This window comes from Prorops nasuta, unplaced genomic scaffold, assembly GCF_024137725.1.
Source record: "Prorops nasuta isolate Cenicafe-Biocafe unplaced genomic scaffold, Cenicafe_Pnas_1.2 PNAS00199, whole genome shotgun sequence".
In the NCBI taxonomy this organism is placed as follows: Eukaryota; Metazoa; Arthropoda; class Insecta; order Hymenoptera; family Bethylidae; genus Prorops; species Prorops nasuta.
The window spans coordinates 39,435-62,370 of record NW_027116995.1 but is presented as its reverse complement, the minus strand read 5'-3'; the positions used below and the strand labels follow the sequence as shown (position 1 = coordinate 62,370).

General features: G+C 33.2%; 4 protein-coding genes across 4 annotated transcripts; 1 reads left to right on the top strand and 3 right to left on the bottom strand.

Annotated features, from left to right (window-relative positions):
• Nucleotides 1–4,306: 4,306 nt before the first annotated feature.
• LOC136785215 (piggyBac transposable element-derived protein 4-like) lies at nt 4,307–5,504 on the bottom strand (the record flags this gene model as incomplete). The annotated part of the gene is made up of 1 exon (XM_066746230.1): nt 4,307–5,504. A coding segment is annotated over exon 1 (1,198 nt), but the record flags the coding sequence as incomplete, so codon positions are not given.
• A 7,484-nt stretch (nt 5,505–12,988) lies between these two features.
• LOC136785213 (putative nuclease HARBI1) lies at nt 12,989–16,759 on the top strand. Its single transcript, XM_066746229.1, has 4 exons — nt 12,989–13,145; nt 15,486–15,711; nt 15,860–16,143; nt 16,212–16,759. Exons 1-4 carry the CDS (start codon nt 12,989–12,991, stop codon nt 16,757–16,759), a joined length of 1,215 nt encoding a protein of 404 aa, XP_066602326.1.
• Nucleotides 16,760–17,245: 486 nt separating this feature from the next.
• LOC136785212 (myb/SANT-like DNA-binding domain-containing protein 4) lies at nt 17,246–18,225 on the bottom strand. The gene is made up of 3 exons (XM_066746228.1): nt 17,949–18,225; nt 17,697–17,887; nt 17,246–17,608 (listed from the first exon to the last, which is right to left on the bottom strand). The coding sequence occupies exons 1-3, from the start codon at nt 18,223–18,225 to the stop codon at nt 17,246–17,248; spliced, it is 831 nt and encodes a 276-aa protein (XP_066602325.1).
• Nucleotides 18,226–21,170: 2,945 nt separating this feature from the next.
• On the bottom strand, nt 21,171–21,980 carry LOC136785211 (uncharacterized). Its single transcript, XM_066746227.1, has one exon. The coding sequence runs from the start codon at nt 21,978–21,980 to the stop codon at nt 21,171–21,173; it is 810 nt and encodes a 269-aa protein (XP_066602324.1).
• Between the last annotated feature and the right edge of the window lie 956 nt (nt 21,981–22,936).

The following is a 22,936-nucleotide window of genomic DNA, read 5'->3' as shown; positions in this document are numbered from 1 at the left end:
ACGATACAAATAAAGAAGCTGACAGATTACATTTGTAATTTCAAATGTAAGATTTTATATAGTACTTTTTGGGATTTTGTTTCAGATTAAATTATTGTAAAGTGTTTACTATGTCAATGCTGAGAATGGAGCTATGTGGATTGAACATTAAAACAAAAGGAATAGATTCACCATAATGTTGTTTCTGTTTCATCGCTGATGAGGATCAAACTGTGTTAATTGAGACAGACATTAAAATAAATGAGTCAGCAATTTGGGTAAATACAATAATAAATAAAGAAAATGACATAATAGATATATAATATAAAATGTAAGATGTTTTATAGTACTTTGTGGGATTTTGTTTCAGATTAAATTATAGTAATGTACGTGTGTTTACTGTATCACTGCTGAGGATGAAGCTATGTGGATCGAACATTAAAAAAAGAATAGATTGACCATAATGTGGTTACTGTGTCATCGCTGAGGATCAAACTGTGATAATTGAGATGAATATTAAAACAATGAAGCTGACAGATTAGATATATAATATAACATGTAAGATATTTTACAGTACTTTGTGGGATTTTATTTAAAGTTAATATATGTAAAATAAAATTTTTGTTTTCTTTTTACAATTGTATCTATATTAATTACTATATGTTGCAAACTCTTAAAATTAAGCCTCTGCTTTTATTAGCAAACTAATAGTTCCACACGGCAGTGATGCCAGAATCAAGCTTTTAGCAACAAAAATGAAGATAAGCGCTAGCAAGCAGCAGTATAGAAAATTTAAAGGGAAGCGGTACAAACACAACTATGCCTGGAGAGCATAGGTGTGATTTGGACTTCAGGCAACATTGGCTTTAGAAGAAGAGCGACTACCGCTAACCGTGACATTTTTACGTGTCATCCGTGTGATGTGGTCCTACGTTTACCTAAAAACTCAAAGCAAATAAAAATGCTTTTCCTAAATTGATTTTTAATTTTGATAAAATGGTCAAATGTAGCCATTAATTAATTAGATTTGGTAATAAATACAGAAAATGCGTTTTATTATAACAAATGAGTTGAGGTAAAATAAACTCAATGTTTTTATATTAATCTGTTAACAAATGCATTTTTTTATTTATTATTGAGTCCAATAAATTAATGGTTATTAAAAAAAAATCCTTGTAATGAAAAAAAAAATTAAAAAATTTTAAACTTCACCATGACTCGAACACGAGCCCACCGCATCATAAACGGCACCCTTACCGCCTGCGCTACAGCGCTCACTTGATGTACCAAGAGCAAAACAGCCTTTTAAAGACTGACTACAATTATTTCTCTAACTCGTCATAAACGATCAAGAATTAGCTGCAATAATAAATACATTTATCTCCACAGCATTATTGCACTAAATTTATTATGTTTTTAATTTGAAGCATATATTTTACATGAAGATACGATACTTTAAGGGTGTTCATGCAATACTCTAAATACAAAACTATTCATATGCTCGTTTATCATAGTTATTCGACTACATATAACAAATATTATAATATTACTTAATTAATTTATGATAGTTGAGCATATGAATAGTTTTTATATAAAGTACTGAATGGTTACCCTTAAATTAACATATCTTCATGCAAAATGTATGCTTCAAATTAAAAACAATAAATTTAATACAATAATGCTATGTAGATAAATGTATTTATTATTACAGCTAATTCTTGATCATTTATGACGAATTAATAAAAGAATTGTAGTCAGTTTTTAAAAAGCCTGTCTTGCTCTTGGTACATCAAGCGAGCGCTGTAGCGCAGGTGGTAAGGTTGCCGTTTATCATGTGGTGGGCTCGTGTTCGAGTCTTGGTGAAGATTAAAATTTTTTCATTTTTTGTTTCATTACAAAGAATTTTTTTTTTAATAACCGTTAACTTATTGGACTCAATAATTAATAAAAAAATGCATTTGTTAACAAATTAATATAAAAACATTGAGTTTATTTTACCTCAACTCATTTGTTATAATAAAACGCATTTTTTGTATTTATTACCAAATCTAATTAATTAATGGCTACATTTGACCATTTTATCAAAATTAAAAATCAATTTAGGAAAAGCATTTTTATTTTATTTATTCACTTATACCATAAGTACATCAACTGTCAGATAGATCAAAGCTGTCACTACTCCTTATTTCTTTATTACGCTTTATTTTTCCGTATACTAACATTTGTCTTCGTTCACGCCGTTCACGGTGACAAGCTGTGAATATAATATATATAATTTTTGATATATTACGTTCTGCATTTAAGATGGCTACTGACGTATTTCCGCTGGCAGTATACTTTGTGAAGTCTGCATTCCTTATATCAAAATTCACTTACTATAGAGCGTAGTACTATTCAAGATGGCGGACTTGGCAACCTTGGCCGCGACGCGCCAGGGCCAGAAGACGCGCAAGCGCGCCGCGGAGAGAGAGACAGATAGAGCGGCTAGACGCTGTCGGTCTAGCCGTCTATTGTGAGCGCAATAGAGATGGGAGATATAACAGAGAAATGCGGAATCTACTTCGCAACATTTTCTGCTCCTCCCAATCTCGAACAAAATCTGATCGCAAAATAAACCTTTGATTCTTGCCGTTTTGGGCGTTAATGGGTTAAATACCAAATACGATTCTTGGGTTACTTATTTTTAATTCTGCAGCTTTCAAAAATGTTCTCCGCAATGTTAGAGTCACTTTTTGAAGCTACAGCAATTAAAGTCATTAATGTTTAGAAATATGTAAAAAAAATATTTTGTTTTATTATGAAAAGACAAACGAAGTAAATAAATATAAGATTATAATTAATACTTTCTTCTGGAAATTAAACTTAATAGAGAAAGGTTCCATCGCTTTAATAAGCGACTTGCGATTTTGCTTCTAAGCTGCCAAAAAAGTGCCATAGCGTAGATGGGAAGGTGACTGCCTGCTGTTATCGCGGGCTCGGGTTCGAATCCCGAAGACTCGTGCAATTTTTTTAAATTTTGTTTTCATAATGATTTTTTTTTATTACCATTAATCTACTACATTAAATAATAAATTAAGAAAATGAAATATTTTTAACAATAATACGTAACATATGAGTCTCAACAAAATTGATCAATGTTACGTAAAATCATCGCATTTCCTTATTTATTATAAAATCTAATAAGTTAATGGCTGCTTATAAATATTATTTTAATATTCATTCAACGTGGCCAGCTTTTTTATCATAGCTGCCAGAAAAGACATTTCTTAATTTGCTTCGGCTAGCACGGCTTTGCTCGTTGGCTAAACGAACGAAGATCGAGCGCGAGAAAGAGAGGTCCGAGAAAAGTATACCGCTCTCTTTCGTACTTACGTTCAACGAAACTAGCCGAAGTCAAGCGACGGAAGCCGAGACACGTATGCATCGCTGTGATGGTATATGTGATCAGCGAGAAGGGGCACGAGTGGGGATGTCTCACGCATGCCAGAATTTCCAGAAGGCTTTCGGAGTCGTAGTGAGCCTATGGTTGCATAGTGGGGGGAACGAATACCCGCTTTCTATCATCACTGTCATGCCGTGTCCCGAAGCAATCCTTGCCGGTAGGCGGCGCTTCGATCCCATCGTTTAGCTTCCTGCAGCTTCTAGATGATTATGCCTTCGCGCCATCTATCGAAACTGATGCGAAACAACACGGCAGAGCTTCGAATAGGGTAAAACAGGTCTATATTAGATAATTTTATAATTTAACCTTTTAAGGACGGGACATTTCCTTCTATAATTGATATTTTTATTATCATTAAAAACTTAGCTAAGTATACTCAAAATCATTCGTAGAACCGCCAACATTAGTGGTGGTTGATATATCGACCACACCCGGCCACTAGGAAAAATAAATTTTTTAAAATGTGAACCTTATTTTTTATACTCGTTTATCACGAGTCCCTTTGTCTCTCATATCTAGGTACTTGATTTTATAATTTTTCATGTGTGTGGTACCCTTGAAAGCATGGATTTATGGATAATGGAAGATTACAGCTGGAACATATGTATTTGGTCCGACGTGTAATTTTACGGACAGAACATAAATGACACCTTCTACTTGTATCAATTTTCGGGAAATGACGACCAACTAGTCTCGTAGGGCAACTAACATTATAAGAAATGCTATGGTTAGAATCCATTTTCAACAAAGATCTAGCAATCTGTAATCGAAATTTAGGATACGGCATATGTTCACTATTTTTAATTTTATATAATGCATGGGCATTGGACATGCATAAATCAAGAAGATGGAAAAATAGTTTTTTGTACCACTTCATGGACTTACGCACAGTCTCTGTTATAGATAATTGCCTATCTATGTTATCGACGCCGCCCATATTCTGGTTATAATCATGAACACACGTCGGCTTCAAGATATCTTCATTGGTTTGATAATCTTTCTTTCCGGTTACGCAAAAATCAAGATCGTGTACGGTTGTGAGCATTCGAACACTTCTTTTATCCTCCCACTTTATTGCCATCCATATATTATTATGTGCTGCTTGTACTTCACCACGCAACAATTTGTTCTCAAGTTTTGGCATTCCTTTTCTGTTTGCTTTCACCGTACCACACAATCCTGTGTTATGTCTATATAAGAATTCAGCCAAAATAGGAGATGTATACCAGTTATCTATATATACAACGTGGCCCTTATCAAAATAAGGTTGCAAGAAATGAGCAACTATATCTCCAGTGAAGCCTAAACCAAATTTTTCAAAATCGGTATTTGCACCAGTGTAAACAACAAAACCTAATATAAATCCTGTCTCGCAATCCACTAACTCGAAAATTTTGATACCAAAACGATTTCTCTTCAAGGGAATGTACTGTTTGAATCGTAGCTTGCCTTTCCATAACAAAAGACTTTCGTCTATGCAAAGGGTTTTCCCTGGAATAAGAGCGGTTGCAAATTTTCGTTGTAAATCATCTATCACTGGCTTTATTTTTATCAGAGGATGGTCTACTATTTCTAAATTATTATGAAAATGTAAAAAACGCAAAATTTGCATATACCTGTCGCGAGGCATCATTTGACTGAAAATTGGTGTGTGCAATAAAGGATCTGTAGACCAATAATCTTTCAAATTGCCATTCCGAATGTTGCCCATTAGAATTGACAGACCAAAGAAAATTTCTAAATCTTCTTTTGTGACAGGAGACCAAGATTTCATATGAGAGCTTTCAGTTTCATTATGTTGACCTGCATAACAATTTGTCTCATCAATTATCAACTGAAATATGGAAGAGTCAAAAAAGTAACCGAAACAGTCTAACGGTCTATTTCCCGTTATTTCAATACTAGAATTAATATTGAAGATACCATCAAATTGTTTTATAGATGGATGAAACTTCGCATTTTTGAAAATTTGATGCGCATTGTAGTCAGTGTTGTGTAAATTGACATAATCAAAGTCAGTAACATTTTGACTTGGTACATCTGGCTCAGATTCGCCGCTACTCCAATCTTGACTTTCAGCCATTTTACCAAATTGATAAAAATTTGATAATAATAATAATAATAAATTTTAAGCAATAATATAAATGAATAGTACAAGATGAAAAACCAGTTGAAAAGTGTAAGATTACGGACCTTCGGGATTTTAATTATGTTATAGCTAAATTCATTTTACTAGCGAGAAAATTCTTGTGGTGATCTCCACGTAGCGGCAGGAATATGCACTAATCCCTCACATAGATCATGCAATACTCTTCTGCATATGAATCTTAATGAATTTTTGTCCTCAAAAATAATTAATAATATTTATTTTTCTCCTTTCTGACTGGTCGATATATCGACCACTCCCGTCCTTAAAAGGTTAAGAAAATATTTTTATTTTAGCGTAGAAAGATACACGAAAATAGCATTAATTTGTTAACAAACGAAATTAATAAAAGTATTATACATATACCCTATATTATTATTACAATATCCTTCTTAAATTTAAATATATGACTTCCAGATGATTTGTTTGATATATATATATATATATATATATATATATATATATATATATATCAGTTATAATTGGATATGCTAAATATAAAAGATATAAGCCAATGCAAAAGATAAATTATACATTTTTTTAATTATGTCAACAAATTAAAGTTAAATAAATTATAAGTACATTTTCGTCTATCTCTCCTGTTAGCTGATATATATAAAGTACCCTAAAAGGATACTAAAAATCAGAAATATTGAAAAGTAAAACATTAAAGTTACACGTCAGTTAAAATTTGCAGTAATTTTACAAATTTAGTAGATTGTAAATACAATTTTAGTTTTGGTGGAAATATGTAGGGCATATAAAGAGATCACACAAAATAATTCAATTAGATCCTCTATTTTTAAACCATTTCCCTAAATCCTCAGAAACTAACTAAAAAAAAGATTGATTTCTCATTCCAATCAGTTGTATGCTACATATTTGGATTAATTCTAAATTAATTTAAAATACTACATACATACTTATATTAAATAAGACATTAGTTCAGTATCTTGAATAACATGCGACAGCTATGTAATATTTTGTCATCTAAAAAAATATTAGATATCGTTAAAAAAATAACAATTTGACCACGAATCTAATTAAAAACTCTATTAACAATAATCCTTCTAAATTAATAAAAGAAAATAATCGTTTTTTCATAATTGTATTATTAATCACTCAGATACTCCAATTTTACATCAATAAATAGAAAATGTATCACAAAACTTACATACCAACCAATTATTTTCAGAATATATTATAGTGGTATATAAATTATGTCAATATTTCATTTTACACATCATAATTAAAACTCAAAATTGAACAAAGGCAACTTTAAATATTAATTTCTTTTTCTAATACTATCCTAGTAGAATTTTCTATTCTGCCTGCAGTTTCCGGTCAGGCTAGCTCCAATAATATGGAAGGGAATATGTCTAACAAAATCTCGGTGCAGAGACTACCTACAGACTGCACAAAATCTGAATAAATCCTGTTAATAGTATGTACGAAATTTCTTCACCAGGGACCTGTGAGACCATTTTTACAAATTGTCGGAACGTTGGAAACCTGAAGAAAAAACAAATAAATTACTAATTAGTTTTCTATGAGTAATAGTGAAGGATTTTATTTAATCTATGTATGAGTGTATTACCAAGTAAAATATTACAGAAAAATTTGTTGTTGCTATTAAAGACATATAAACATCCAATGATTGAAATGATATAAACTTTCCACCATCTACGTTAGTATTATTTGCTTTAGAAATAACATCACAGGATTGTAACACGAACATAAAATAATTGTTGCTCTGCAATAATTAAACAATGTTAAAAGAGATGGAGATTGTTTGAAACATTTCAATTAATTTTTACTGATTATCTATGATACAGAAAAAATGAGAATCAAATTTATGGTCCTTATGTAAAAATGTCATTAATTAATTTATATACAACTGCAATTATTAAAAAGTATATATATACTAAAATTTAAAAATTGTAATATTTAAATTATTCATACCTGAATAAAATTACATTCGGAAATATTGAAGTCTATGTAACAAAATCCAAGAAAAATAAACCAAAACCCTTTTGTTGCACAATCGTTAAAAATCAAGTAACACGGTAGTGTTACGCGGCAAGTAATTAAAAAAATACGAGCCGCGCGACACTACTTACTTTTACGCGAAGATTGAACCAAACTATACCACTCGATTCTTCCGATGGATATATTTTCCGATCGGTTAATTTAATGAAAATTTTAATGAAACTTTCATTATATAAATCGATTATAAGCTTTCGAATGAGACTACAAACGTCTAAATCGGTACACTCAATGCTGAGATATCAAGATTGAGCAATTACGATCAGCTATTTTAGTTTCAGCTTTTCTTCTTCTTCCGACCGAAAATTGTTGTCTCGCTCGAAAGTCTCACTCTTTCACAATAGAAGCCTATCAACGACATCTTCTGTCCTTCTCCACCACACTTAAGATATTGTCTAAATGTGTTCGTGCTATAGGTGTGAAACAGATTCCAATATGACCGCGACGCAGGCGCGACGTAGTATATGTAAGTTGAGTTCGGAATTAAACTCTTTTCACTCCGACGGAGCTTTCCCTAGAATTCCCTATTCACTCCGTGTAGTAATTCTGTGTCCGGGAGCAAGTTAGAGGACGTTTATTTTCAGGGATTAGATCCAGATCTCGGATGAAACTTACCGCAGTGTCGCAACTTACGAAAAAAAAACTAGATGACCCTAGACTAATCCGGATCTAGTGAGGAGGCTTTCGCGAGAGTGAATCCGGATCCAGATTTAAGTAGAGTAATTAGGGCCTATTCAGATGTGGAAATTTTAGCTGTCATTAGTGGCATTATTCTAATGAACAAAAGGTAAATATTAAATTTCCAATTTGTTTTGCTAAAGATAAAGAAAGAAGTATAATAATCATTAATAATTTTCACTTTTTATATAATATATTAATTTTCTTACATAATTTCTCTTAATAACATATTATTTACAGATTAAACAATGGATTATATGAATTTATGGAATATTTTATTTGAAAATAAGGAGGAGGAAGATAATAATACATCATCTTCCTCCTCATTATTTTGAAATAAAATATTCCATAAATTCATATAATCCATTGTTTAATCTGTAAATAATATGTTATTAAGAGAAATTATGTAAGAAAATTAATATATTATATAAAAAGTGAAAATTATTAATGATTATTATACTTCTTTCTTTATCTTTAGCAAAACAAATTGGAAATTTAATATTTACCTTTTGTTGATTAGAATAATGCCACTAATGACAGCTAAAATTTCCACACCTGAATAGGCCCTAATTACTTTACTTAAATCTGGATCCGGATTCACTCTCGCGAAAGCCTCCTCACTAGATCCGGATTACTCTAGGGTGATATAGTATTTTTTTTCGTAAGTTGCGACACTGCGGTAAGTCTGATCCGAGATCTGAATCTAATCCCTGAAAATAAACGTCCAGAGAGTGAATAGGGAATATGGAAGAGCTGTGATAGCTAATTGCTATTCTATCCCCACTTCTAAAAGGAAAATAGGGGTAAGGATAAATAAGAAATATTGGCACTAATTGGGAGCTCCGTCTGACTAGTTTAAGCGGGAAAGAAGCAAAATTGACAAATGTTGGTTTCATTATTTTGGAATTAAATTTCAAACGTTTGTTTATATAAATCTAAAGGCCTGATAAAGTAAGTGAAATAAAATTTAAAATAATACAATATCGTGTATAGTTAAAAAATTAATCTTTTATTTCTTTTTAACAGTTGTTATGAATAATGAATATAGTTCGTGTAGACTCTACCAATTTTAATTTAATTTATTTTGATAACTGTCTTCTTTCAATTAATTGCAATAATTTAGTAGTACAGCAAAAATGAAAAATTCCAGTAGCAACTTTATCCCTCCATATATTTTTAATATAATTTTATAAACTACTCACTACTTTTTTCTTGCAGTAGGACATCCATTTTTATTTTATCAAAATAAATTAAATTAAAATTGGTAGAGTCTACACGAACTAAATTCATTATTCATAACAACTGTTAAAAAGAAATAAAAGATTAATTTTTTAACTATACACGATATTGTATTATTTTAAATTTTATTTCACTTACTTTATCAGGCCCTTAGATTTATATAAACAAACGTTTGAAATTTAATTCCAAAATAATGAAACCAACATTTGTCAATTTTGCTTCTTTCCCGCTTAAACTAGTCAGACGGAGCTCCCAATTAGTGCCAATATTTCTTATTTATCCTTACCCCTATTTTCCTTTTAGAAGTGGGGATAGAATAGCAATTAGCTATCACAGCTCTTCCATATTCCCTATTCACTCTCTAACTTGCTCCCGGACACAGAATTACTAGACGGAGTGAATAGGGAATTCTAGGGAAAGCTCCGTCGGAGTGAAAAGAGTTTAATTCCGAACTCAACTGTAGTATCCATCGAAGTGTTCGTTTTGTTAGTATGATTCGCACGTGAGTTTTCCACGTGAATTCATAGTTAAAATTTGGATGCATCAATTATATGGCAGTGATCCAGGAAACAATTAGATAAGTATTGTTTGTTAGAACAAATATTTAAATATTTGAGCAATGGTACTTTGTGATTTCTTTGTTTTATAGGTTACAGGAAATAGAGTGACTAATAGAAAAACATGCGTTTATAAACGCTCATCACATTCCAATTAATAAAGTAATTGGTAACAAAATGATGCCAAAACAAGGAAAATAGTTGTGGTATAGTCTATAACCCTTAATACGCAGATTATTTAGGTTAGTTTCAATGCATCTTGAAGAACAAATTAAAAGTTAAATAACATTTTTCAATATCTGATTTTTATTTACTCAGTTTTAATATTAAATGTATTTATCAATATTATTATTATAGTATGTGTTTTCAAAATTACAGATTGTGTTAGCAAAATGCAGAAAGCAGATGAACGAATGGCAGATCGAACAGATTACATATATAAAGGTATGCAGAAACAAGAATTAAATATACATTAATCTTTTGTGACTTATAATTTTAATGAGGTTAGAAGGTTGTATTAATAAATATATCTTCTTTCATCATTTAAATTTGCCATAACTTGGTTTGTACGTATGTTTAAAAATTGAATCTATATATAAGTACTTTTATATACTTATATGCAGTCATATACCATTAATATTTTAAACTATTTTTATTATATTCTTATAAAATGATTGGCAGGTAATATATTCTTCAATAATGCAACAACAAGCATCCGAATGGAAAAAAAGAGTAGAAATAATTTGTATCCAGCAGCTGTATGTTGAGTATGAGCCATTTGTGGATATTATAAAATTATTCAATTATATTATGTTTGAGATGAGCTTTATGTAGCAAAGCAACAATTAAAAGGAAAATTATATTGTATAATACGTACATATCCAATTTTAATTCAAACCAATTTTCTCTTAAGTAGCATTATTTATATAATAAATTTGTCTTATTTACAGGATATGTCAGAAAGAAGAAGGAGCATCTAGAATAGTGGAAAATTGGGTAAACTCTCAAATATTTGCATAAAGGTATGCAGAAAAAAATTTTAACATACGTAAACTGTTGGTGCCTATAATTATTGAAGATACAAGGTTTAAGTAATAAATAGATTTTTCATCATTTAAAATTGTCATTAATTGTTGTGTATGTATATTTAAATAGTCAGCTTGGGTACTATTATATTTGAGATGAAGTTTCAGTAGCAAAGTAACAATTGAAAGGAAAATTGTATTATACGTATCCAATTTTATTTCAAACCAATTTTCTCTTAAATAGCATTTTTTTATATTATAAATTTATCTTATTTACAGGTTATCGTAGAAAGAAGAAGGGGCATCTACAATGGTGGAAAATTGACTTAGCTGTCACATATTTGCGTAAAGATAAGCATATAAAACATTTTAACATACGTAAACTGTTAGTGCCTAACTATTGAAGATAGATGGTTTTAGTAAAAAGTAGATCTTTCATCATTTAAAATTGTCATTAATTGTTGTATATGTATATTTAAATAGTAAGTCTGGGAACTATTATGTATGACTTGAGCTTTATAGGTAGCAAAGCAACAATTGAAAGAAAATTATATTGTTTAATATGTATCCAAAATTAATCCAAGCAAATTTTCTCTTAATTAGCATTGTTTATATTAAAATTTTGTTTTATTTACAGGTTATTTCAGAAAGAAGAAGGAGCATCTATAATAGGGGGAAATTGGCTAAGCAGTCACATGTTTGCGTAAAGATATGCAGATAAAACATTATAATTTACAAAAACTTTTGGTGACTAATGTTAATGAGGATAGAAAGTTGTTGTAATAAGCAGATCTTTTATCATTTTAATTTTTCATTAACCGATGTATATGTATATTTAAACAGTAAGCCTGGGAACTATTATATATGACTTGAGCTATAAGTAGCAAAGCAACAATTGAAAGAAAATTTTATCGTATAATACCTATCTAATTTTAATTTATACATATTTTATCTTAATTAGCAATGTTTATATTATAATTTTCTTATTTACAGGTTATATCAGAAACAAGAAGGAGCATCTAGAATAGTGGGAAATAGGCTAAGCAGTCACATGATTGCGTAATGATATGCAGATGAAACATAACTTACGAAAATTTTTGGTGACTAATTTTAATGAGGATAGAAGGTTGTAGTAATAAGTAGAACATTCATCATCTAAATTTGTCATTAATTGCTGTATATGTAATTGATATTGATTAATACATAATAGGAATAATGAAACGTGATTATATTTCTTCATACGCAAATGCAGTTATACAATGCATTATAAATTGTTATTCAAATAGAAGTGTACTATTTCGTATAGGAGCAGACAATTCTCTAAAATCTTTTATTTTTGCTTACAGAAACTTTTGATAAATCTTTAGAAAATATTGATATTAGACATATGCTGAAATCCAATTTGTTGGAAAGCGGCAGTATGATGCTGGTGATTTAATCACTGCTCTGTGTGATAAATTAAGTTGCTTGAATCGCGTTGTGCAACATTATCTAACAAAAACGGACAAATGTAGTACTTCATGTTTATCACACAAATATTACCCAATCTTATAATAATATTTTATTACTTACGCTATTTGATGGTATGAAGAGTTTGTTAATTCCCAAAAAATTATGCAAAAGTAATTCTTGGAGCACATGAAAGAAATAATTCAGAGCAACTTCTCTAAGTGGAAAAAAACTATTGAATTCTTTGTGCAGTAATTGCATGAGTTCTTTAGAACTTCAGCAAAAAATTGCTAGTACAGTTATTAACAAAGTTCTGATTGTTAAATTATCATTATATAATACCAAAACTGCAAATATAGAAAACGTTAAAGATTGGATTGTTCTTAAAAACTGAAACATTAAAGGAATACCTATTGAGAAATTAGAAATGGGTGATAAAGTTTATAAAGCAAATTGTGCGATTTTCCATGACGGCAAGGATGCTGCAACTGGTCATTATACGTCTATGATACGCAAGGATAAATCATGGATATATACGAACGATCATATCGTTCAAAAGAAAACATGGCCCAGAAATTCAAAAGGTACGTTTATCATATTCTTTGAGGAAATTTAATTAATTCAATATTACGTTATTCGTATCTCTAACGGCTGCTTTTATAAATGTTGAAAGTTGTTATCATGGGTACAAACATCTTAACATGTTCAACAATATTAGCACCACGGCTACGTTTAAAACGCCATTTCACTAAATATTGGCCGCAATTATAGCGCCTTCGGCTGCAATATATCTAGTGAGTAAACTATTTAAAAATGATATGATTTCCACAATGAGTTTCTATCATTATTAAATTATTTTCTCACTGAGTATCGCGCAATTTCAAATAAAATCTCGTAATACATATTTTTTGTGTAGAAAATTATTGTATCTTTTTTTATCAAATCTATTTATAACGAGTTGATACGTAATTTTTCAATATATTATTTAAAATTTTGTACTTTTCCTTTTTTAATATTGTTAAATAAAATTGATTATTGTTAACAATATAATTATTTATGTATTTCAATTTATATTCCCGTCCAATAAAATTTAATTATTAGAATACACATTCTTTCTTTAAGAGTTTCACTACATTTTGTATTATTTGCATAAAGAAATTCTTAAGATGTATCTTTGTCACATTACAAAAAGCTCTGAGATCCCCCAAAAAAACACTTTCGTGTAAAATAAAGACGACAAGTAATTGAAAGTGATTCCACTGAACAAAATAATCTATAAGACCAAACATTTTTTAAACTCAAATGTTACTTTAAAAATTTCTAGGTAAATATATTTCCACACATCAAACATCAATACTTTTACAATAAAAAATAATACATTAAAAACGAAATATTGCAAAAAGAGAATTTTAGACAAAAATATCTGAAAAAATACTTTACAGTTAAATATTTCAGAAAAGGAAGTAGTTCTTCTGGTTGCTTAATAAATATATCTGGGAACATAAAGCTTAAATATCAAATAAATTAGGCAAGTAAGTTAATCAATCGGCAACATAAAGTATTGAGATCACATAAATTCAGGCAAGTAAATGAATGAATAATTAATTATTATATAATTTTTGTATACGTACACAGTGGGAAGTTGAATCGTGTGTGGTTTCAACTACAGTGTAGTATATCATTTTCCAAGTTAAATTACAGAGTGAAGCTAGCTGAACCACCCACGATTCAATTTCCTACTGTGTACTACTCGCCCAAACGGGCCAAATGTGTACTGTAGATGATAGTTCAAAGTGCAACTGATGAATACTCAAATATACTTTACACTTTTCGGCCCGTCCGGGCAAGTAGTACACAGTAGGAAATTGAATCGTGGGTGGTTCAGCTAGCTTCACTCTGTAATTTAACTTGGAAAATGATATACTACACTGTAGTTGAAACCACACACGATTCAACTTCCCACTGTGTACGTATACAAAAATTATATAATAATTAATTATTCATTCATTTACTTGCCTGAATTTATGTGATCTCAATACTTTATGTTGCCGATTGATTGACTTACTTGCCTAATTTATTTGATATTCATGCTTTATGTTACCAGATATATTTATTAAGCAACCAGAAGAACTACTTCCTTTTCTGAAATATTTAACTGTAAAGTATTTTTTCAGATATTTATGTCTAAAATTCTTTTTCTGCAATATTTCGTTTTTAATGTATTATTTTTTATTGTAAAAGTATTGATGTTTGATGTGTGGAAATATATTTACCTAGAAATTTTTAAAGTAACATTTGAGTTTAAAAAATGTTTGGTCATATAGATTATTTTGTTCAGTGGAATCACTTTCAATTACTTGTCGTCTTTTTTTTACACGAAAGTGTTTTTTTGGGGGTCTTTGTCTACCACTAAAAGAAGTTTTCTTGACTTTTAAACACTTAGGGTCACTTTCACCAACCGTGGTTAAGTAAACCCGAGTTTAAAAAGTGTTACCAACTTATGAAAACCACAAGAAATTGGTTTTCAAAGGTTTGTAGTCTGTGCATTAGTTATCAGCAATTTCAATTTTATTTTTCCGTGAATCTTGTGTGATTCCGGAATAGAGGAATAGAACCAATGCAGAAGCATGGTACCTTGCTAACCTAACTTATAATGGTTATTGACAGTTTTCACTGGTTGTCACCTGATTGCATCTGATGCCAAAAACCACAATTAGCTCCAGCCTCGAATTGCTAAAATAATTATTTCGGCCGCATTTTTTAGTATAAAGTAATATCAGAATATTGTATTTTAAATTATTTTGTATATATAATGAAACCTACGAATCTGTTATATGAAGAAATGAATAATGAAATGAAAATAAAAATTGTAGTTAATAAATTAGATAAGATTATGTATTTAATTTAAACTTATCCTATCATAGAGCTTACAATGAACGGAAATTATGCAAATGTAATGGATTTTCTGGAAGAAGAGGAGGATGAGGTGTCTTATACTCGCACTAGAAGAGTTAGAATGATAAGAGAACGCTTCAATTGGTTTGACTTGTACGATAGTGTTGACTTTAGAAGAAGATTTAAGCTTACAAAATTAAACTTTAGAATGCTGCTATGCAAAATTGAAAATGCCATTATGCCAAATAGTTATCGGTAAGATAATATATATTATTTTAACTTGTAGAATACAGCCCTTATTATATATTAGAAACCATGGCACAATTCCTTTATTTAATGATAATAAATGTAATACTTATTCATGTCTAAATTTTCTGTTTTATTATCTCTATCCTAATGTAAGTAATGATCCAGTTCCTCCTATTATAAAATTGCTGGTGGCTTTAAGATTTTATGCGACTGGTTCATTTTTAATGGCAATTGGTGATTTTGTGGGTATAAGTGAAGCAACAACTCAAAGGATTGTGCATAAATTGTCGGATGTGATAGCTGCATTGAGTCCAGAATTTATCAAATTTCCATCAGGTGATGATATTTTAAAAATTGAAGCAGAAATTTTTCATAAGGCAGGATTTATAAGAATTTTAGGTGCACTTGATTGTGTCCATATTCCTATTCAGTCATATGGTAATACATTTTTATATTTATATTATTCAGTAATGGATAATCTTTAATATATTGGATATTCTTTATAGGTGGAGAAAATGCAGAACTGTTTAGAAACAGAAAAGGTTTTTTTTCTTTTAACGTGCAAGTTATTGTTAATGCAAGATTACAAATTATGGATATTGTTGCACGCTGGCCTGGATCATCACAAGACTCAATAATTTTCCATAACTCTGTACTTAAATCCCGGTTTGAAAATGGAGAATTTGGAAATAAAATGATATTAGGTGACTCAGGGTATCCAAATTTGCCATACCTCATGACCCCTCTTTTAATTCCAAAAACACCAGCTGAAATATTATACAATGAATCGCAGATTCGAAGTAGATCAATAATAGAAAGAAACTTTGGTGTTTGGGGTAGGACATTTCCTATTTTAACCATTGGTTCTCGATTTAGAACACCACAAACAACAATGAATGTTATTATTGCTTGCGCTGTTTTACACAATATTATAAGATCTGAAGTAACCGAAGACTCCAATCTTGAAAATTATATAAATATAATGCAAAATCATTCTGAAGCTTTACATCAAGATGAGAGGAAATATTTAATAGAAAATTATTTTCAAAAGTAAGTTGAGTTAATATAGTTTTGTAAGCTACAATTGGTTTATACAATGATTATTAGATTGTAGTGTTTGTTCATTGGTTGCAAAGTATCATTACAGAAGATGAAAGAAGATGAAGAACACATATGGACGTTTCAAGGCCATTCGAGCCAGAAGAATTTGAAGAATGTTGAACTTGTTCAATTTTCCCTCTTAGAAGAAGTTGCCAAGAAATTTGACTACTTAAGTTTATACCAAATATAACAAATTTACAATTAGTCTTCAAGCTTTTAAAGGTTTATTAAACAGGCATTTTTATACAAAAATATCTTAACATTTCAGCTACTATAAATGATATTAATTTTAATGTAACAAACTAAAATTAACTTTTCATAAAGTGTACATGTATGTAATATTTATATTTTAATAACAAAAATTAAACTTTTATATAACACACATTTGACTATAAAACAATAATACTGTTTTCGCTTTCGATCACACAATATCACAGCTTTAAATTGAATATTCTAAGGTATATTCACTATTTTTATTATTATTCCTTTCTTTTAACGCTATATTTAACTTACTGTTGAGTAGATTTATTGCAACTGATTCTTTAGTACATTGTTTCTTTAAAAGCTCCATTTCCAAATCGTGTTTCTCATGTAGTTGCTTCTTCATTATCTCTGCTAAGTCAATTTTACATTTTAGCAAAGTATGTTGCATTGATTCTACATTTTTATATGGATGCGTTGCTGAAAATCTTGCTTTTAAAGGTCCATTTTTAATAACTTTCAGTGGTTCGCTCACAGGCTGTTGAAGTTTAGATGGATCCCATTTATTCCATTTATCAATATGATTTTCTTTTATTAAAAACTGAAACAACATTAATTTGATTGGCAACTTATTTCTTTATATATATGTATTGTTTTATTTTATGAAGTCAAATATAAAAGCATTTTACGTCAAACACTGGATCATCAGGATCTTCATTTTCATTTTCTTGGGAATTCAAAACGCTATCAGTACAGATTGTCATTGAGGATATACTTTGGTCAGAGTCATGGCGATTATAGAAGCCATCTATAGATTTCTGTATAATTTCATACGCACTTTCATAAATAGTATTTGGTTTAACATAGTTTCGTCCACCACCTGTAAAAATATTTATTAATAACTGAAACTGAATACATTCTTTCTTCTAAAATTTATTTACCTGTTTTACGTTGTTCTAACTTAAGGTTTGCATAATACTTCCTGGTTTGACTCTTGATATTATGCCAAAATTGTTTTAATGTTTCAATGCTTATTTTTTCTCCATAAATTGCATTAAATCTTGAACTTATTTCCTCCCATGTTTTATTTTTTTCAGCAGACCCAACAGTATCGGTTTTTTTATTTTCTATTATCGATGCAAACTCCTTAATTATTTCAATTAATTTCATTTTTTCTTCATATGTAAAAGATTGTCTCTTTTTTTTGTGTTCCGACATTACAATACTGCCTTGACATAAAAAGTTAAACTCATATATATATATATATATATATATATAATTCTTTTTGTAACATTCGTAATTAAAAGAATGGATAGTGATCCTCAGGTAATAACTGACAAGTGAAAATCGTTATGCTTTTGCAGCTCTATTCCTCTGTTCCGGAATCACAGATTCACAGAAAGACAAATTGAAATTGCTGAAAAGCGCAGGCCATAAACCTTTGAAAATAAATTTCTTGTGGTTTTCATAAGTTGGTAACACTTTTTAAACTCGGTTTAACATAACCACGGTTGGTGAAAGTGACCCTTAATTAGCTTAACTTGTTCACTGTAATTGGATCATGATGTTCATTATTAATAATGCGAAAACTTTTAGATTATGTTGATTAGCTTATCTTAAACATTCTAATTTAATTGTTTGATTGAATTAAGGGATATACGTAGGAAGCATGTCAAATAACGCTAAAGTTGGATGAGAGTCAGGAAACGTAAATTCTGCACAGCCTACTTTAAAATATACCCTAGGCTTCAGTATTCTAAAGCAAGTATCTACATTTTTCTTTCCTTTTTAAATAATACAAAGATATTATTTATTCTAAAAATGCATTCAATTTCTCTGATAGGTCAACATTGAGTTCCAATGGCAAATTTCATTGAAAAATTATACATACAAGCTATATGCTAATTATGTATTGCCTTTTGGTCTTAATTATATCATACTTTCACAAAGACATTCCATCTACCTCTATTGCAATGCGTAGAGCAATATGGCTGACAAATATATATATTACACGGTACAGGTTTTTGAAGTTACATACCAATCTAAACCTTCATGAAATCATACATTTGCAGTTATCCGAATGATAATTCTGCTTTTTAATTTTTAGCTACTTCTTCTTTACTCTCTAAAAGGTATTATTTGGAAAAGTGCTGGCTGGGATAAAAGAAATGTCTATATGAGATTGTGACGTTTAATTTATTAATAATTATTACATATTTTTTATTATGTTAGTAAAATTATTTTTTTCATCTTTATTGCGTTATGAACGAAATGATTCTGTGCGAAACAATGTCCCAAGTTGGCCCCGAACCTGTGGTCAGAAGGGAAGGTCTTGATCTAGAATAAAATATTCAAAGCCAAAGATAAGAGGTAAAAGGAGTTTTTATTTAAATAAATAAAATGTACAACATTTTACAATATTTACAAAAGAACCGCTAGACTAATGATCGACTTTCTAGGGAATTTGCTCTCGTCAACTTCTAGGGAATTTCGGTCTACGAATATTCCCTAGAACCCCAGAAAACAGAATTCCCCAGAAAGGAACGCGGACTTAGAAGCTCCCGGACTGGGCAATTTTCCCTGGAGTATTCCCCAGTAAAATCCCCAGCCACGGGAGGAAGCGAAATAGGAGAAGTGGTTTTAGGGAAGGGGAAGTCCCCTTACCCCTCGGCCTACTTCTCCTAGAGCTATAGTGGCTCCGAGCCACCCCAACCCCTAGGGTGAATGCTACCCCTCCCGCTACCCGACTCTTTCGAGAGCCCTGGACTTGAGGGTCGGAACACTGGGTCCGAGGTAGTCCTCGGAGGCAGTGTGGAGGGGAAGGAGAGGGTTAACTTCTCCCGGGCAGTCCCCGGAGAAATTTCCCTTAGGAGGGAGGATATTGCTGCAGAGGGGTAGTCCCCTCTTGGTAGGCGGTGGGTGGTTGGGTGATACTTACCAAAGTATGGTACCCAATGAGTTCGCCGGTGGAGGCGCTCTTGAATGGCCTGGTGGAGGCGCTGCCGTGGAGGCGTCAAAAAAAGCCGTGGAGGCGTCAAAAGATGCTGCTGTTGCTGCTGTCAAAGGCAGCGGTCGAGCAAGGCTGAGGTGCGATGGGTCCTTATCAAGGACCCATCTATATAATTCCGCGGCACGAAACTTGCCAGCGAGAGAGCTGCTCGTGGCGCTGGCCACCTAGTGGTCAGGCGCGCAAGCTGTGCCGTGGCCGCGACGCGCCAGGGCCTGTAGACGCGCAAGCGCGCCGCGGTGCGAGATAGAGAGAGACAGGTGGAGCGGCTACACGCTGTTGGTCTAGCCGTCCCCTGTGAACGCAATAGAGACAGGGAGATATAGCAAAAATGTGGAATCTACTTCTCGGCATTGTTGCTCCTCCCGATCTCGAACAAACTTCCCCCGTTGACGCGATGGCGTCAAGACAAGGAAGAAGAAAGTTAACTCAGTTTAACACAAGTTTATGTACAAAAATAAAAATAAAAGATATAAAACAGATAGGGACGAGACGACTATTTACAAGGCTTCATATGCAGCTTGGCAGAGTGAAGCTCTAGGGCCGGCGACCACCGTAGGGTGATTTTGCCCTGCGGGGCCCAGGCCTTCTATCGCCTTAGCTTGAGGGCCGTGTAGAGGGGCACCTCTATCATTTGCCCGAATGCCCTTACGATGATTTTTTGCGCATTGCGCTCGAGCTCACTGGCGCTGGGATCGTCTAAGACTTTCCCAGCCCAGTTCGCCGAGGCAATGCGCTTCTGGGCGGCAACCACGGGCCTCCGACGTCGCGGGTTCGCCGGTGGTTTCAGTGGCGGTGGTGGTGGTGGCGTCTCGTTTTGCCCCGCCGGGAGAATGTGGCCGAAGAGCCGTCGAAATTCATTTTCCTCCCGGGGGGCATGCAATTCTAGGACATCGTTCCCCTCGTCCTCATATCCTACACCCAGAAGGTGGGCCCACGGATAATCCGCCATGATTAATTCTCACTGCACCAAAAAGGTAAATGATGAGTACGAAGACTCAGTAAGTAATTTTGGAGTTTTGGAAGAAAAGACATGGCGGAGATCATAAGTGTTCCTGAAGGTTTGGAGCAGGAAATAGGACGACCTGAAGAGTCCCAGGACGCCCGAGAGAGGAGGTGGTAACCTGAAGAGTCCCAGGAAACCAGGAAAAGAAAGTTAAGCAACCTGAAGAGTCCCAGGAAGCTTGAGAAGGAGAGATGACAACCTGAAGAGTCCCAGGATGCCGTAAGGCAGGGTAAAGATAGACCCTGATGCGACCCCAAAGCAAGGGCTAAGAAGGGAGTTTACAAAGTTGCGAGAGACTCCGTTGGATCTCTTTTTCGCGGTTTTAAGTATAGCTACGCGAGCTACCCCATCTACACCAGGGACTAGTTTGAGAATCCGCCCCAAGGTCCACATGCGCGGGGGGTTGTTGGGTACTTTGATCAGTACCAGATCTCCTTCACCAAATTCCGAGTTAGTGTTCTGCCATTTTGGCCTATTCTGCAAAGTGTGTAGGTATTCGGAAGACCACTTCTTCCAGAATGTCTCGGTGATTCTAGTCACGGTTTGCCAACGATTTAATGACGATTCGCGTAAATCCAATGTGGAAAATTCCGGTGGAGAATTTAACGCCCGACCTAACAAGAAATGCCCCGGAGTGAGTACGTCCAACGACTCAGGGTCATCATGTAACCGCGAAATAGGCCGTGAGTTGAGGCAGGCCTCAATCTTGGTCAGCAGTGTGGTCATTTCTTCGAAATTTGGCACGAAGACTCCGAGGGAGCGCTTTAGGTGGTGCTTCATACTTTTTACCGCACTCTCCCAAAGACCGCCCCAGTGAGGAGTGGCGACCGGAATGAATTTCCACTCGATTTCGCCGAAAGAATCGGTTTTCCGAGCGCGGGCGGCTTCTACAGCGCATTGGTAGGCGCGTTTGAGTTCTGCGTCCGCTCCTTGAAAGTTGAGGCCGTTGTCTGAGTACATGACGGCGGGTTTTCCACGACGAGAGATAAAACGAGACAGCGCGGCGAGGAAGGCCTCGGTATCCAGTCGAGAGACGAGTTCCAAGTGAACAGCACGGGTAGAAAGACATACGAACACGGCCACGTAGATATTTTATGGCTTTTGCATTACGACCGTGATGTAATTTCACCGAAAAGGGCCCGGCATAGTCTACTCCGGTGTGTTCAAAAGTGAAACTGCGGGAAACCCGAGCGGGAGGAAGTGAACCCATGAGTTGGTTACCGAGTTTAGCGCGTTCGCGAACACACGTGATGCTTTTATGAACACATTATTTTACTAGATTTCGCGCATTCACGACCCAAAACCTTTGTCGCAACGTGGACAAGGTTAATTGGAGTCCCCCGTGAAGTGTCTCTAGGTGGGTTTGCCTAATGAGTATGGCAGTTAAGTGACAATCCGGTAAAATAATGGGGTGTTTCATTTGTTCAGAAATTTCGGCGTTCCGAAGCCGCCCCCCTATTCTTAAGATTCCTTGTGAATCAATGACCGGATATAATGAAAGAAGCTTGGACCGCGACGGTATACGTAACCCATGATTCAAGGCTGAGATTTCGCTCGCGAAGTGTGTTCGTTGAACAACCTTTACCAAGGCTTCAATCGAACTGCGAATTTCCGATGCAGACAGGAGGGAGTCCTCCCATTGGCCGGTTTTCCTGGTCCGCTGGACTAATCGAAGAACATAGGCCATAACTCGGACCAGTTTAGACCAAGACGAAAACTTATCAAAAAACCAACACTCAGTTGTGTCTAGTTGAGCGGTTAACGCTACCTTCCGACTTTCTTCCTCGGTTTCAAAGACCTGAACAGGTTTTGCGGTGTGCTCACGGAGAAAAGCAGGCCCATGCCACCAAAGTGAGTCCTCTGATAACTGTTGAACACTGGTTCCTCTTGAGCACAAGTCTGCAGGATTCAACTTA

Coding starts and splice junctions, on each gene's coding strand:
- LOC136785212 (XM_066746228.1), bottom strand. CDS start 18,225: ATGTCGGAACACAAAAAAAAGAGACAATCTTTTACATATGAAGAAAAA. Junction 17,888..17,948: donor GTTAGAACAACGTAAAACAG/GTAAATAAATTT, acceptor ATATTTTTACAG/GTGGTGGACGAAACTATGTT. Junction 17,609..17,696: donor CTGATGATCCAGTGTTTGAC/GTAAAATGCTTT, acceptor ATGTTGTTTCAG/TTTTTAATAAAAGAAAATCA.
- LOC136785211 (XM_066746227.1), bottom strand. CDS start 21,980: ATGTACTCAGACAACGGCCTCAACTTTCAAGGAGCGGACGCAGAACTC.
- LOC136785213 (XM_066746229.1), top strand. CDS start 12,989: ATGGGTGATAAAGTTTATAAAGCAAATTGTGCGATTTTCCATGACGGC. Junction 15,712..15,859: donor ATTATGCCAAATAGTTATCG/GTAAGATAATAT, acceptor TCCTAATGTAAG/TAATGATCCAGTTCCTCCTA. Junction 16,144..16,211: donor TATTCCTATTCAGTCATATG/GTAATACATTTT, acceptor TATTCTTTATAG/GTGGAGAAAATGCAGAACTG.